At 42.8% G+C, this 16,316-nt stretch overlaps 1 protein-coding gene across 1 annotated transcript in view; it reads left to right on the top strand.

Annotated features, from left to right (window-relative positions):
- Positions 1-15,130, top strand: part of LOC311230401 (growth/differentiation factor 11-like) — a gene marked incomplete at its 3' end in the record, with an annotated part of 94,168 nt that extends 79,038 nt beyond the window's left edge. Inside the window, exon 3 of the mRNA XM_084316670.1 lies at positions 14,750-15,130. Within this exon, the coding sequence (XP_084172796.1) occupies positions 14,750-15,130 (381 nt within the window). The remainder of the gene's footprint in view (positions 1-14,749) is intronic.
- Positions 15,131-16,316: the final 1,186 nt, after the last annotated feature.

The following is a 16,316-nucleotide window of genomic DNA, read 5'->3' as shown; positions in this document are numbered from 1 at the left end:
CAGAACCACGCAGACGTTCTCCGCCCAAGCTGTCTCCCGAGCCAAGATCCGAAAATTGATAGCGTAAGCTGCGACCGTGCGGAGGCCCTGCCGGCAGTCAAGAAGACGACCGCCAGCCTCGAAGATCGAGAGTACCCGGGAAGTATCGAATACTCTTCTCAACTCCCGGGTAAAGGCGTCCAGACTGTCGCAGATTATCGCTCCCGCCTCTAATTCCGCCGTAGCCCAGGAGAGAGCTTGACCGGTGAGCAGTGTGATAATATACGCTACCTGTGCTGTCTCCGATGGAAATGATCGTGGTTGCAGCCGGAAAACGAGTAGACACTGGGTGATGAATTCCCGACAACCATCCGGTGATCCATCATAGCGAGCGGGCGCCTGCAGTCGTGGCTCGTGGGACCGTTCCTGGACCCCGAACACCCCCCGACTCTCCTCTGCATGGACCGCTGCTTCTCCCGTCGCCGACTGAACTCCAGCCACTCCTTCTTGGGCTTGTCGGGCTGTGGCCAACGCCGACTGCGCCACCGCTTGGGATGAGCCGACGATCCCGTTGAGTCGGACTAACTCGGCGCTGACCAGCTGTTGATGTTCTTCCATCCGTGTCTGGGCCGCTCCCTGCGCCTGGAGCATCTCCATGATGGCCTCCATGGAACTCTGATGGTCAGGTCTTCTGTCAGGAATGGAGGTAGGTGAATTCCAATGGGTGAATCAGAGAGACGGAGAGTGTTTACTCTTGAACAGGTTCGACTTTAATAGTAAGAACACAGAGTAAATTCTAAGAGAGACAAATGCTAAATAGCACAGGCAGAAATAAGGTAAATAGGAGCTTATTGGAGGTCCAGAGTTGAACCGTCCGCGTTATCCCCGAACGCAATTAGTGAAGACCTGACAATGAACAAGCAGAAGACAGGTAGGTTACATAGACACCAAATACCAACATTCCACACAGACCCCTGTGACAGCCAATCAGGAACCACCCCTAAGTGACAGCACTAATTGACAGGGAAAGGACAGGTGACAAGCCCAGTGACATATGCCAGGAATGTGGGTGGTCACCGACCTCAGTCGGTGTCCAGAACGTAACAGTATCCCGAGAAATAAGAGAAATAAAAAAAAAATCATACACAAGTAATTTGCTTGCAGGAGGCTAGAATTTCCTGGGTACTGTAGTTTTTCTAAATGTCAACGCTCATTGAGAGCTCTGGATGCCCTGTGCTCATATGACTACAAATCATCATCATTCGGCAACTAATTCAAAATGGCCGATCTCCGCGAAAGTATGATCACATTTCAAAAACAAAAATCTCACTAATAACACTTTAACCACTTTACATTTGAAAAAGAACTGCAACATTATGTCGTACAGTCTAGACAGATTGATTTATGACATGATGTCATTTTGGGACTGGTACCAGACCCGTCGGGTGGAAGAGGTTAAGACAGGGATGTCATACTAGATATTATGAAACCAAGATAAGATTGTCTGGTACTGTTCATGTACTTCTACAGAGGCCTGTGTGTGTCCTCCCCACTCCTGTCTGAAATGTGTGTCTCATTTAGAATCAAAGTAATAATTGATCATATATTTTAAAGGTAAAGTAGAGTGGCACTCATCATCTAATACTCACTAAACATGCATTTAGTGCCCCTAGTTTAGTAATAGTTCAAATCTAAATGAACCATAGCAGAATGTTTCTTAACCTCATAGCGTGCAGCGGCACGTATACGTCCCGTTTCGCACTTGCACGCACATCGCGGCATTTGGTGAGCGTCTATCGGCTCAGGGCTGCATTTTTCGCCAATCATGTAATATACTGTTTGAAACTGGAATTTGCCGCCTTTCGAACGCCACCTCACTTGACCATTTCCGTGCCTCGGTTCTCGGGTTACATGACGATATGTCAGGCGAGCGTCTTTAGCGACTGTAGCGATTGTATACGCTCTCGAACTGACCAATCACAACTGATGGCGAAAATGACAACAAGCGTTTGCTTCCAACGATACCCCATGTGGGGGGTGCAACCGGGGGAAGTAGGTGAAAGTTCACGAGCGAAAATTTGTTGTGACTGAAGCTCCAGAACGCACAGAGGTGGATAGCCATTTTGGACCTTTACTAAAACCTCATTTTTGAATGGATTTTTATAACACTTGGACCTGTACTACATAAGACTTCAGGCTATGAAACCGCAGTGTGTTCCAGCTCATACCTCTATGCTGGAACTTAAAAACAGGAATCTGGCAACCACTAAAGAGAAATGTAAGTACACAAGTTCAACTCAAGTTCAAACCTCAGTTACTCTATTTCATTAGCACTAAAAGTGATTATCCTTTTTTGCTTTAGTAACTTCAGAATGTTACCTTTCAAAAGAGACCAGGCTCATGCATGTGCTATACATATAAAGTATAAAGCTAAGCTTTGCAAAAAAAGTATTACTTACTTAGGCCTTTAAATTCCCAAAGGAACATAGGCCATCGACGAAGCTCCTCCATCCTCTTCGGTCTTGTGCCCTCCGCTCCAGATCTTGCCAGGACAGCCCTTCTTTCTTCATCTCCTGTTCTGTGGTTCTTCTCCAGGTGGTTTTCGGTCTGCCTCTCTTCCTCCTGCCCTGTGGGTTCCATGTCAGTGCCCGCTTTGTGATTGATTTCTTTCTTCTGAGTGTGTGACCTATCCACTTCCACTTCCTCCTCCGGATTTGAATTTCTATTGTGTCCTGTTTGGTGAGTTCCCACAGGTTGGCGTTAGAGATGGTGTTGGGCCAGTATATTCCCAGGAGCCGTCTGAGGCACCGGTTGGTGAAGGTCTGTAGCTTGTTGAGTATAGTGGTGGTGGTTTTCCAGGATTCTGAGCCATATAGTAGAGTGGTCTTTACGTTTGAGTTGAAGATCTGTAGCTTGGTCTTGAGTGACAGGTTTTTTGCCTTCCAGACAGGGAGCGAAATTAACTTTTTGACTCACCGGCCAGTGGCGGGTAGATGGGAAGAGTCTACCCGCCAAGCATATTTCTTACCTGCCAATATATATTTTATATATACAATTTTTTTTTAAATAAAATATATATTATATAATCATACTTGTAGTTGTATTATCTGCGAGACATCGCCACCACGCAATAAGTCAAAATGCTTGCTATCTGCAAACAGCTCCACTGTCTGTTTTGGCTGTGTTGCTCTTCTAGAAAAATAATCCTTTCAGGGTTGCCTATTGAAATACTGTACACTTTCCTACTGTACACTTTCCTGATTAATTGAAATGGGGGACCCTGATGTAAACAAGACGAAAGTCTTTCTCTGGTCTGCATCCCCTTAACAATTGTGTGTATTGAGCTGTACTGTATTGTACCCATTCTGCAATCTGTTAATAAAGTTTTCAATCAATCAATCAATCACACCTCCAGTACAGAAACATTGTTTGAGTTTGCGTGTCAGGTAGACCATTGATTGACAGTCGAGTCTGCCAATTACATCACATCGCTTGCACTCCGGTGCTGCAGCTGGACCCATTGCCCACCTCTGCTGTTGATAACGCTAGCCAAGTTATTATACACACAGATACACAGTGGGCCAGTGACTTTGGTGTAGGGGTGTAACAATGCATCGATCCTAAGGGGGAAATTCAACTGCATCGATTTGAAAATGTTAGAATAGATTATCGCAATTTTAATGTGTACACGTTATGTTATTGTCATGTCCGTTACAGCCAACACACCGACATACGCTACTGCATCAACGTTATGATTAACAAAGCAAGGCATTCGTTTTGTTGCATTAACGTTATATTACTATTGCTATCGATAAATCTAGGTGTTCTAAAATCTATTGCTATTGGTAAGAGAGACTATAATAAGTTGGTGTCTCGGAAAACGAGAGCCCTGATCGCGGAGTTTCAGGAAGTAAACAAGAAAAATGAGAGCTTCCGATTTGTCATTTGCTTTATTTCCCATGAAACCAGTCACTTCACTCTACTGTGATTGGACCGTTGGCTTGAGTGCAATGTGGGACTTGTAGTTTTCTAACGATCTCGCAGCGGAGGAAAAAAAAGACGAGAGAGGCTATAATCTGTATTCGCACAGCGTGCGCGTAATTGATTTTTACCGTTCGCATACAAATATTTTTAGGGGCCTGCTTATGAACTACACGTCTACACGCCACACGGCGGGCAGCCCTCTAAGTGTCATGCGCCAAAGGTAAAAACAGACCGCCCCTGGCGGGCGGCGGGCTTTAGTTTCGGTCCCTGCTTCCAGATAATGTTTAGCATGTTGAATGATGTCCTTGCCTTTCCAATCCTGGCTTGGACATCGTCTTCCGTACCCCCTTCCACAGAAATTATGGTTCCAAGGTTCTAATGGGTTTTGTTCCATGGTTATGGGTGTGTTGTTCTTGCTGTTGATACGCATTACTTTGGTTTTGGATGAGTTTATTTTGAGCCCGAGCAGAGCAGCAGTTTCTTCCAGTTTTCCCGATTTTTCCTGCATCTGTTGATGTGTGTGAGCCAGTAGTGCCAGGTCATCAGCGAAATCCAGATCTTCCAGCTGCTCTGTCAAGCTCCATTGTATGCCGGTTTTTCTGTTGCTGGTTGTTTCTTTCATCACCCAGTCTATGCAGAGGAGGAACACCAGTCAGGACCTCGAAAGCTTCCGATATACATCCTTCATGGAGGACTTGACATCTCATCCCTTGGTAGGTGTTCCTTACAATGTTGATGATCTTTGCTGGGATCCCATAGTGGGCCATCAGTTTCCACAGCATTTCCCTATCCACGCTGTCAAAGGCTTTCTCAAAATCTATGAAATTCACATAGACAGAAGAGTTCCATTCAATAGACTGTTCAATGATAATCCTAAGGGTGGCGATTTGGTCTCCACAGGATCGGTTGTTCCTGAAGCCAGCCTGGTTTTCCCTCAGTTTCTCATCGACCCACTCATGGAGCCTTTCCAGCAGGATGTGGTTGAGCACCTTCCCCGGTGTTGAAAGGAGCATTATTCCTCTGTAATTTTTACATTCCCTGCGGTCTCCTTTCTTGGGGATTTTCACGATGTGGCCATCTTTCCAGTCAGATGGGACATTTTCTTTCTCCCAGATGGTTTGCATGAGGTAGTGGAGCATGCTGGTGGAGGTTTCAATGTCAGCCTTAAGAACTTCTGCTGGGATCCCATCTGGTCCCTCTGCTTTCCCTCCTCTTAAGGCCTTAATGGCTTTTCTGATTTCTGTCTTGGTGGGGGGGTTGCAGTTTATCTCAAACAGATTTGGGGCTGGTGGGATATCTGCTTCCAGTTGAGGAGGCTGCCTGTTGAGCAGATCTCTGAAGTGTTCAGTCCATCTGTTCAACTGTTCTTCCTTGGTTGTGAGGAGTACGCCCTGTGGGTTTTTGATGTGTGCCTGTGTGTGTCTGAATTTGCCTGTGAGCTTTTTGGTAGTTAGGTATAGGTCCTTCAGGTTGTTCTTTCCCGCTGCTTCCTCTGCCTGTTGTGCTAAATCTTCAATGTATTTCTTCTTGTCTCTCCTTACACTTCTTTTCACTTCCTTGTTTGCTGCTGCATATTCTTTCTGTGCTACCGCCTTGGTGGCTCTGGTTTTACTTCTATTTACTGCCTCTTTTTTCTTCCTCCTCTCGATCACTTTTCTGTCTGAATCCCCGGATAGCCAGGGTTTGTTGGCTGTCTTCCTTCTCCCTACCACTTTCTCACATGCGTCTTTCCACATGGTTTTCAGACCCTTCCATATCTCCTCCACTTCATTTACAGTTTCTATTTCTAATGCTTGATACCGGTTGTGTAGTGCCACTTTGTAGAGTTCTGATGTACCTATATCCTGAAAAAGCTGTATGTTGAATTTGACCCTTCCTTCCCTGTGTGTCATGCATTTTAACTTCAGCTGGATCTTTGCTGTAAGGAGGTGGTGGTCAGATCCTGCGTCTGCTCCTCTTCTGACTCTGACATCCAGCAAAGAGTGCCTAAACTTTTGGCTTATGCAGATGTGGTCAATCTGGTTTTCTGTGGTGTGGTCAAGAGACACCCAGGTGGCTTTATGGATGTTCTTGTGTTGGAATACTGACCCACCGATGACCAAGTTGTTGTCTGCACAGGCTGCTGCGAACCTCTCTCCATTTGCATTCATGGTGCCTAGTCCTTCTCTACCCATTACTGGTTCAAAGCCGTTGTTATTTCCCCCTATCTTAGCGTTCATGTCTCCCATCAAGATCATGATGTCCTTTCCTTTCCTGGCCTGGAGAATGGTGTATAGATGGTTGTAGAATTGATCCTTGGTTTCATCATCAGTGTCATTGGTGTAGCATTGTACCACTTGGAGGTTTATTTTCTTGTGTGTGGTTTGGAATTTGGCTGTGATGATCCGTGAGTTGATGGGTTCCCAGCTGATAAGGGCCCTCTGTGCTTCTTTGGACAGCATGAACGCTACTCCCTCTGTGTGTGGTGCAGAGTCATCTGGATCTCCTGAGTAGAGTATGGTCTCTCCACTTGCCAGCTTGACCTGACTGGAGCCACCTGGTTTCCCCCAAACCAAGGAGAGATATCCTGTACCTCTTCATCTCCTCCGCAATCACTGCTGCCTTTCCTCCAGCATACATGGTCCTCACGTTCCATGTCGCTATGGTGGTGGGACGCCTTGAGGTCAGAAGCTTCGAGCGTACAGTCTCCTTGTGGTTTTCCATGCACGCCGTCATAGTCTCTTTAGCTTGGGGCCCTGAGGGGCTTCCTTCACAATCTATCTAGGTCGTCCTCGGACGGGCCCTCCATCGGTGCTTCCAGTCATCCCGATCCTCCATGCATCTGGCTAGCTCGCCGGTGCTTTCTGTTCCCGCATCTCTCCTGAGTACGTCCACGTAGGTTAATGTGGGACGTCCTCGTGATCGATACCCGTATGTTGGTTCCCACAGCACAAGTTTGCTGGTTGGCATCTCATGGTGTCTCTGGCAGTGACCTGCCAGCCTCATTCTCCTGACTGCCACTTTATCGCTCACCTTTAGCACCCCCCCATACAAGTTTGCATTAGTGACATGCTCATCCCTGTTGATGTTGAGCACCACACGCATCATTCTGGTGTAGCACCCATCCAAGGACTTCTGCAGGGTGGGCTTCAAGGTCCAGCATTCACTGCCATACAAAAGGACAGACTCAACTGTTGCATGAAAGAAGTTGAGCTTGATTTGACGGGGGACAAGACGTAAGGATTTTTTAAGTTTCGTCAACGTTTTTGTAGCTATAGGTTTTTTTTACGGGATGGGGTCGCTGGCCCCAAGCCCAACCCCTATATCTGGGGGAGGGTTTTGGAGTTGGCTCGTTAGTCGTCTTCCCACGCCTATTGTCTTCCAGGTGATGGATTGCAGCCTCATACCACGTGAGGCCAGCACTGGCGAATCCTCCTGGAAGCCAACGGAAGCCAGGCTTCCCCATTATTAAAATATGAATTAATATGAAATATGAAATATGAAAAAAAAAAAATTAATTATTTTATTTTATGTAGTTTACAATAATAATAAAAAATCATTATTTTTCATCTCTGTGTTATATATATATTTTAAATGTCTCCCTCTTCTCCTTCTCACTCTCTCTAACACACTGTCAGACTCACTGTGCTCACTGCAGCAGAGGACTGAGAGAGGAGGCAGAGGCAGAGGGGGGAGGTGTCTTTCTCCAGCCTCCCACCATGTGATTCATATATGTGGAGTCCAAAACCAATACTAGCCAATCAGATTCGAGCTGACTAAAGCCCTGCCCACACCTTAAAACGGGGCTGTCAGCAGACTAAGTAGTCTGGCCTCCCCTCTGCGTGCCATTTGCTAACGTGAGTCACGTGACAACGTCTGAACCAACCATAGGCCTCGCAGGATTGATTGATTGAAAATTGTATTAACAGAGCAGGCACGTTAGAAGCCTCTATTCTATTATCAAACATTTAGCACTTTATTATGCACTTATTTTTCGCCGGCGGGACATATACTGAGGACCAGCACACTGTGGATATAATGATTTAACAAATCTATCTGTCCAGAAGGAGCAAGGAGGATTATTGGCCAGGTAAGAAGCTTGGATGCTATACTGTTATGGCTAGCTTGTATGCTAACTAACGTGATTGATTGATTGATTGATTGATTGATTGAACACTTTATTAACAGATTGCAGAATGGGTACAATACAGTACAGCTCAATACACACAATTGTTAAGGGGATGCAGACCAGAGAAAGACTTTCGTCTTGTTTACATCAGGGTCCCCCATTTTCAATTCATAACATTCAAAGGAGCTATCTCTCTCTCTGATTCATAATCAAACCAGACCTCCTGCCTGCAGGCAACCTCCTATACACACTGTGTGTGTGTGTATATATATTTGTGTTGTGTGTGTGTAATATTCAGAAAGAGAGGGAGAGAGAGAGCGAGGGAGGGAGAAATATATTATATATATTATTTGGCTTAAATATGAAAAAAATTCTACAGTCCCTCCCCTCCCCATCATATGTATATACTCTGACAGGATCTATGGGTAACAGTACTGTATATTTGAATATCGTATATGTCACAAATGTAACAGTACTAAATACCTGATTGATTGATTGAACATTTTATTAACAGATTGCAGAATGGGTACAGTACAGTACAGCTCAATACATACAATTGTTAAGGGGATGCAGACCAGAGAAAGACTTTCGTCTTGTTTACATCAGGGTCCTCCATCAGGGTCCCCCCTGTATGTCATGTATGTCCCTATGCCATAAATGTCATGATGTCTTGTATGTCATAAATGTCACTATGAATTGAAAATGGGGGACCCTGATGTAAACAAGACAAACGTCTTTCTCTGGTCTGCATTCCCTTATAAAATTTTGTGTATTGAGCCGTACTGTATTGTACCCATTCTGCAATCTGTTAAAAATAAAATAAAGTTTGACTGGCCGCTGAGCCATACTGTAGTGTACATGGTGACTGCTTGACTTAAATATAAAAAATTATAATAATAATAATAATAATAATAATAATAATAATAATAATAATAATAATAATAATAATAATAATAATAATAATAATAATAATAATAATAATAATAATAATAATAATAATAATAATAATAATAATAATAATAATAATAATAATAATAATAAAAATATTTAATACTTTTCTTTTTTAATAAATTCTTTTTGGCATCCCCTGTTATTTTACCCACGCGACGCCACTGGAGGCCAGACAGGCTGAGGGTTGTGTACAAGCTGTCTCGGCATGTCAAGCCCAACCAACTCCTGCTACTGTGTATTGAAAGCTGCACTAGGCAAGCTAACCCTACCAGCAACGCAAGAAATGTATGCAGTCCTCAAAAACAAAAACAAAAATGGCCCCGTTTTGGGGGTGATGCTTAAGAAAAAGCAGCTGTAAGTGGTATTTCCTTTGTTAAAATAAGTGTTAAATAGCTCTATAGTCTGACAGCCATCACTGATATAGTGTGTCGGGTCAGTAACATGGGTCTCCCAGTTCCTCCACTCTGCAGTAAATAGAAAGTATTTTGTTCCCACTTTATCCAATCAGGAGAGAAAACTTTTGATATTTTTACTTATTTCAACAAATCTTGCCAAGCCACATTTGCTTACTGCACTGGTAGATTATTTAACTTGTTTCAAGCACATAATGTGGGAAGGGATACCAGAAAATGTACTGTATTTTGTGTTTACTGCAGAGCGGTGGGACTGGTAAACCCTGTCAGAACTCGAGACTCACATCACCGTACTGACTATCTTGTATTTTGCACTAGAGACTCATATCACTCGACTCTTATCACTGGACTATCTTGTGTTTTGTACTTGTATTTGTATTTATATTTTATAGTGTATCTATAGTGTATATAGATACTGGACTGTATAGGACTGTGAAGCTATGTATCCCCCCCCCCATGCTGCTTTGACACCTGAATTTCCCCAAGGGGATCAATAAAGGATCATCTTATCTCATCTTATCTTACTGACCAAACACTATATCAGTGATGGCTGTCAGAATGTAGAGCTATAATATGTAGGCCATTTATTTTAACAAAAGAAAAATATGACTTACAGCACCTTTAAACGGATACACAGTACATTTCTCAGAGTAAATTTTTTGTAAAATATACTCAGTTTGAGTCAAATTTACTCTGCGAAATTCACTGTGTACTCTTTCCCTCAGAAAGCCTGCGATTAATTCTTTACCATAATATTAGACTTTTTACTGTGCACATTAAGTTGGATATCAATGTCAGTGTAACACTGCTGTCAAGTTAAAACCTCATATCTCCACTTTTGGTGATGCTGTGTCGTTGTATGACCCTAAAGACCATGGAATCCATTGAAAACTCAATGTATACCTTAATAATTAACTTTAAAATGTATGTGTCAATCAGTTTTTTTTCTTACCTTATGGAGACACACAAAGTTTCCAACCGACAGCAGTGATATGATTCATTCTTCGCTCAATAATGTATTTGACATCGAAATTCCCAAAAGTATCACCATACTGCTTCCTAGGTTTCAAGAGATCAGATTCAATGTGATTTATTTTAGCATCTTGGCTTGCTAATGGCCTGGGACAAGTTAGACCATAACAATGCATTCGATAAGTACAGGAGTTCAATAATTCTGAAGGGTATGTTCAGAACTTTGGACCCCTAGTTCTATTCCCTACTTACCAATGATGTTGTTGGATCGTTAAAGTCCTTTCTCATTGCAACCTATGCTGTCCTTCATACTGGCCCTGAAATAAACACTGACACCTACTCTGGGTGTACTGTGGAGCAGGTTCCAGTGTTTATTCCAGGGCGTATACAGTCTGGAGTGTGGCCCTATTGACTTTGCATTAGTTTTGTGGCACTTTTTCACTTTGCCCGTACTTAAATGCTATGCTTTTGGTAGCATACTGTAAAATGTTGGTAGGATCGAGTCCCACCTGAACCACATACTCTATGCCGCTGCTGGCCTGGGATCGAGTCCCACCTGAACCACATACTGTATACCGCTGCTGGCCTGGGATCGAGTCCCACCTGAACCACATACTGTATACCGCTGCTGGCCTGGGATCGAGTCCCACCTGAACCACATACTGTATGCCGCTGCTGGCCTGGGATCGAGTCCCACCTGAACCACATACTCTATGCCGCTGCTGGCCTGGGATCGAGTCCCACCTGAACCACATACTGTATGCCGCTGCTGGCCTGGGATCGAGTCCCACCTGAACCACATACTGTATGCCGCTGCTGGCCTGGGATCGAGTCCCACCTGAACCACATACTGTATACCGCTGCTGGCCTGGGATCGAGTCCCACCTGAACCACATACTGTATACCGCTGCTGGCCTGGGATCGAGTCCCACCTGAACCACATACTGTATACTGCTGCTGGCCTGGGATTGAGTCCCACCTGAACCTTCTAAAAAACATGCTCTTGAAAGCGAAAAAAATATATATAAAATTGGATATAGGAAACAACAGATAATTGAGGTTCACAGACATTCCTCTGCCACCGTAGAGGTAGATGCTTTGTGCCTGCCATGTCCACACAGATTTATAAAAACACATTTCTTTTACCCCTTTGTTTTCAAAGAAATCCCTGTCCACACCAATGGCATTTTAGAAATACGCTCACATGACCTGATGGCAGGCTGCAGGGAGCTCTCCGTGGTCCTGACTGCAGAGAAATACTGTGTGTTACAAAACTATTCATATACATGTGGACAGGGCCATTGGTCATGGTGTTAGGGTTTTCCAAAAGCTCAGTTTTAGCTCTGTTTCACCTTCCACACTATACAGGCAAAATAGTTTTTGTTTTGTTTTGTTTTGTTTTTTAATCTCCACCCTGGAAGGTGTTTTCGAAAAGCTCAGTTTTTAGTGACATATCACAAATATCTGTATATGTGTATTTAACAAAGTGGGTTCTGGTGACCCCAGGGGTCCATAAGATAAGATATGATATTCTTTATTGATCCCCTTGGGGAAATTCAGGCGTCATAGCAGCATGGGGGAGGGGAGGTACAGGTATGGGCAGGGTAATAGGGAGGTGTAGTGGTTATGTCATTGCCATTTTTCCGTGTTCCATCCTCGGGTCCAACGCAATGTATTTCCCCATTGCCCATTTCTAAATCGTCTCGTTTAAAACAAATAAAGCATTAACATTTGCATGGTGTACCTGTGCGTATTCATCCACAAGCTATAGCTCAACATGAAAATATTCGCAATTAATCATAAAAAAAAATCGCCAAATTTGTTTTCAACCAAAAATGCTTAACAATAATGTTAGTGATAGAAGGGAACAAATTTTGTGCAAAAATGGAAAGCTTTTCAATTTCCATACGGCAGAATTGTTACAATAGCCGATAATCCATTTTTCCAATGATAAATCCCTATACGGGTGGACCTCGCGGACGGTCCAAAGCGACATCAGACTACACCTCCCTATAGTAGACATACATAAATATAGGCAATCAAATTGTATCTGAATATTAAAATAATAATAATAATAATAATAATAATAATAATAATAATAATAATAATAATAATAATAATAATAATAATAATAATAATAATAATAATAATAATAATAATAATAATAATATAATAATAATAATAATAATAATAATAATAATAATAATAATAATAATAATAATAATAATAATAATAATAATAATAATAATAATAATATAATAATAATAATAATAATAATAATAATAATAATAATAATAATAATAATAATAAACAGTGTAAAGAATATAATTAACTCTGGATATAAGAATATGCAAAAGTAAACAGTGTAATCAAAGGTGCAGATCCGTATTATATTATACGTTACAATAAATATGGGCAATATAAAATTATAATCTGAATATATACTATGAGTAAAGTAAACAGTATACACAGGTGCAGTATACACAAGAATACCCTAACTGGCATGATACACGTCATACATTATACGTTCACGTTTAGTCCATGTTAAGAGTCAGACACACTGAGGCTATGTGTCCACTAAAAACCTTTTTTTCAAGGCGGACCGCTTTGAAAAAATAAGAAAAAAAAGCTCAGAGCGTTTTTCTGAGGCTCGCACCTGCCGCGGCTCCGCCCCTTCCTCGATGAGTTACATTGATGAGCGCGCTCCTTTCCCAAAAGTTGAACTAGTTTCAACTTTATGAGCTGGGAGCGCTCCGACCAAAAACGCTGCCGCCCAGAGCTCATAAAACGCGAGGCGCGTCGCTGGGAAGAGGAGCGCAACTGTCGCTTCTCCAGCATAGAAATGAATGACAGAAAGGAGCTGACAACTCATAAAACGTCCCTGGTGGACACAAGCCCTTAGTGGTCAGACAGTTCTCGAGGTCTGCCACCGTTAGTTCTCCGGCTGCTGGCAGCGGTCCATGTCCACGAGGAGCTTCCAGGGGGCCACATGAGAGAAATGGGGGATTTTATTTTCATTAATGAAAGAATGTATACGAATTACTCTCCTCTGTTATCGTCACATATGCAGACAGTTATGGCATGCTCAACTAAATAAATCATACAGCTGCGTTCACACTGCAAGCCTTAGTGCTCAATTCTGATTTATTGCTCAGATCAGATTTTCTTTCAGTTTGGCTGTTCACGTTATTTAAAAAATGTGGCCAATATCAGATTCCAGTGTGAACTGGTCACATGCTCATGAACTGACTTGTATACGCAAATGAACAATAATGAAGATGGACGTAAAAGAATTGTGACAAATGTCAATTGAGAGTGACATGAAAGTCACATGAGGTCGCATTGCAAGAAATCAGACCTGAATCTGATTTAGGACCACATGTGAGAAATCTGATCTAAGTCACATAGGCCTACTGCATGAGCAAAGAAATCAGATTTGGCCCACTTTTGTCTGCAGTCTGAACGTAGCCTCAGATTGGGGGTCCCTGAGACAAGATCTTATAGAATGGGGGTCCATGGCCTATTAAGTATCAATTTGGGGGTCCTTGACATGAATATCGTACTTTGTGATACTATTCACAAAGTAGCAATTATTATTAGGCCTACTGTACCAGGCAGTAAAATATGCATCTTTTGCTAACATTAGCATTATCTTGCAAAATCATAACAATAAAGTTATTTAGCCATCAAAACCACCAATATCTGCTGACGATAGTCTGGGAATTGTTATGAGGAATGAATTTGGCAACACAAAACCTTTTCTCCTTAAAGTTCTCTGCAATTCTTTAAATTGGAATCAAGACTCGAATCAATGCATGTTTAACATGTTTTATGACTATCTATATATAATTACTATATCCAAGGTATTTGTAGCTAATGTTCTGGCATTTTTTATTTGCTCTGTACTTTCCATGTTGACAGTTGATTGGCAGAATTCAAATGATTCTGCCCGTTACAATGATGACATGGCAGTTAGACATTCCACACCTTTAGGACCACGTAAAAAAGAAAACAGGGCACATTATTTTCCCACCGTTTTTGAGTCGCCAATATATCTTATAGATGACTCATAAGTATGAAAGTTGGCAAAGTAAAATTGGCCTACATATGAAAAAGGCACCCTTGTAGTCTTGCTTAGTCCTGCTTCAACATACCACGTCAACCATCTCCCCAACCGTTGTTCTCTTCATAACCACCTCTTTCCCCCTCTTTCCCCCTCTCTCCCCCCTCTCTCTCTCTCTCTCTCTCTCTCTCTCTCTCTCTCTCTCTCTCTCTCTCTCTCTCTCTCTCTCTCTCTCTCTCTCTCTCGCTCTCTCTCTCCCTCTCTTCCCCCTGATTCTAGCAGCCGTTCCTGGAGGTGAAGGTTCTCGAGACCAACAAGCGCTCTCGGAGGAACCTGGGCCTGGACTGCGACGAGCACTCCACGGAGTCCCGTTGCTGCCGCTACCCGCTGACGGTGGACTTCGAGGCGTTCGGCTGGGACTGGATCATCGCCCCCAAGCGCTACAAGGCCAACTACTGCTCCGGCCAGTGCGAGTACATGTTCATGCAGAAGTACCCGCACACCCACCTGGTGCAGCACGCCAACCCGCGAGGCTCCGCAGGGCCCTGTTGCACCCCCACCAAGATGTCCCCCATCAACATGCTGTACTTCAACGACAAGCAGCAGATCATCCACGGCAAGATCCCCGGCATGGTGGTGGATAGGTGTGGCTGTTCCTAGGTGAAAGAGGAGAAACGGCATGTGTACCCATATACCCTCCTCCTCCCCCCACCCTACCCCACCCCCACCACCACTACCACCACCACCACTGCATCGCACCACCTAAAAAAAAATATTCTTCTGGAGCTACCCCTCTGGCACCAGGTTCCATGCCCCCCCCCCGACACCAGATTTCACTCTCGCTCTGCCACAAAATATTACCCGCCAGACTTCCATTCTTCCCCGCAATTAATTTTATTCTTAAGTGTACAAAAGGTATAAATGAGAAACGACGACAAACAAAAAAAGACTATGACTGAGTGGTAGGAATTTTAAAAGATCTAAAAGAGGGGGGTGTTTGTGGAGCAGCTTCAGAAAACTATGATATAGGTGTTTGTTAGTTTTGTGGTTGTTCTTTCTTTTTATTTTTTTTACATTGGCATCTTTGTGAGGTGTCCAGAATAGAGGGTCGAGATCGCAGGAGACATGATCCTAAGCATTTACAGTTTTATTTTTTTAACTTAAAAAAAAAAGCGACTTCAGTATTGAGGTGAGGAGTTACATAGGTTATTGAATAAGAAATAAATAAAAAATATGCTTTATTTCGCTGATACACTTAATGATGGGATCTGATCCACAACAAAATGTATGTAGATAGGGGGTCAATACAGAGGGGCATGGTCAGAGTTATTCTGCAACGCATCACTTAATTAACAAAAAGAAAAAAATGCAACACAAAACAAACCTCCCTCACTTCATCCATGCCGTTATAGGATGAGTCCAAAATCCTGTTTAGGAATTCAAGACAAGTGTTCTGAGAGATGGAACGTGTGGAAGGGGATACAGGAGCAAAACCTGCACCCACTTAATTATAGCAACCCGGCGTGACATTCTTCAGCATCCAAGAATCCTTTCACAGTCACTTTGATCTTTTATTTGTAGACTTGTAAAACAACAGAAAAGTTGGAAAAAAAGAATAAAATAGGAAAAAAAAGAAAAGAGGAGAGTTTTTCAATGTTGTTGTTGTTTTTATTTTTTTACTCCATCTTTAACAGAGAACAGGTAAAGGTTGTTGATACGGCAGTCATTTCCTTGACGATAGGTGGTAATATAGTGCAAACGAGGTTAGTTTCAACCTGCACACTAAATTCTGAAATAAAACATGTATCGCAGTTGCAATATAAAGTTATTCAATGCTGTCTCAGAG

Source organism: Notolepis coatsorum (assembly GCF_963971535.1).
Source record: "Notolepis coatsorum genome assembly, chromosome: 6".
NCBI classification, from domain to species: Eukaryota; Metazoa; Chordata; class Actinopteri; order Aulopiformes; family Paralepididae; genus Notolepis; species Notolepis coatsorum.
This window is presented reverse-complemented; position numbering and strand designations above follow the sequence as displayed.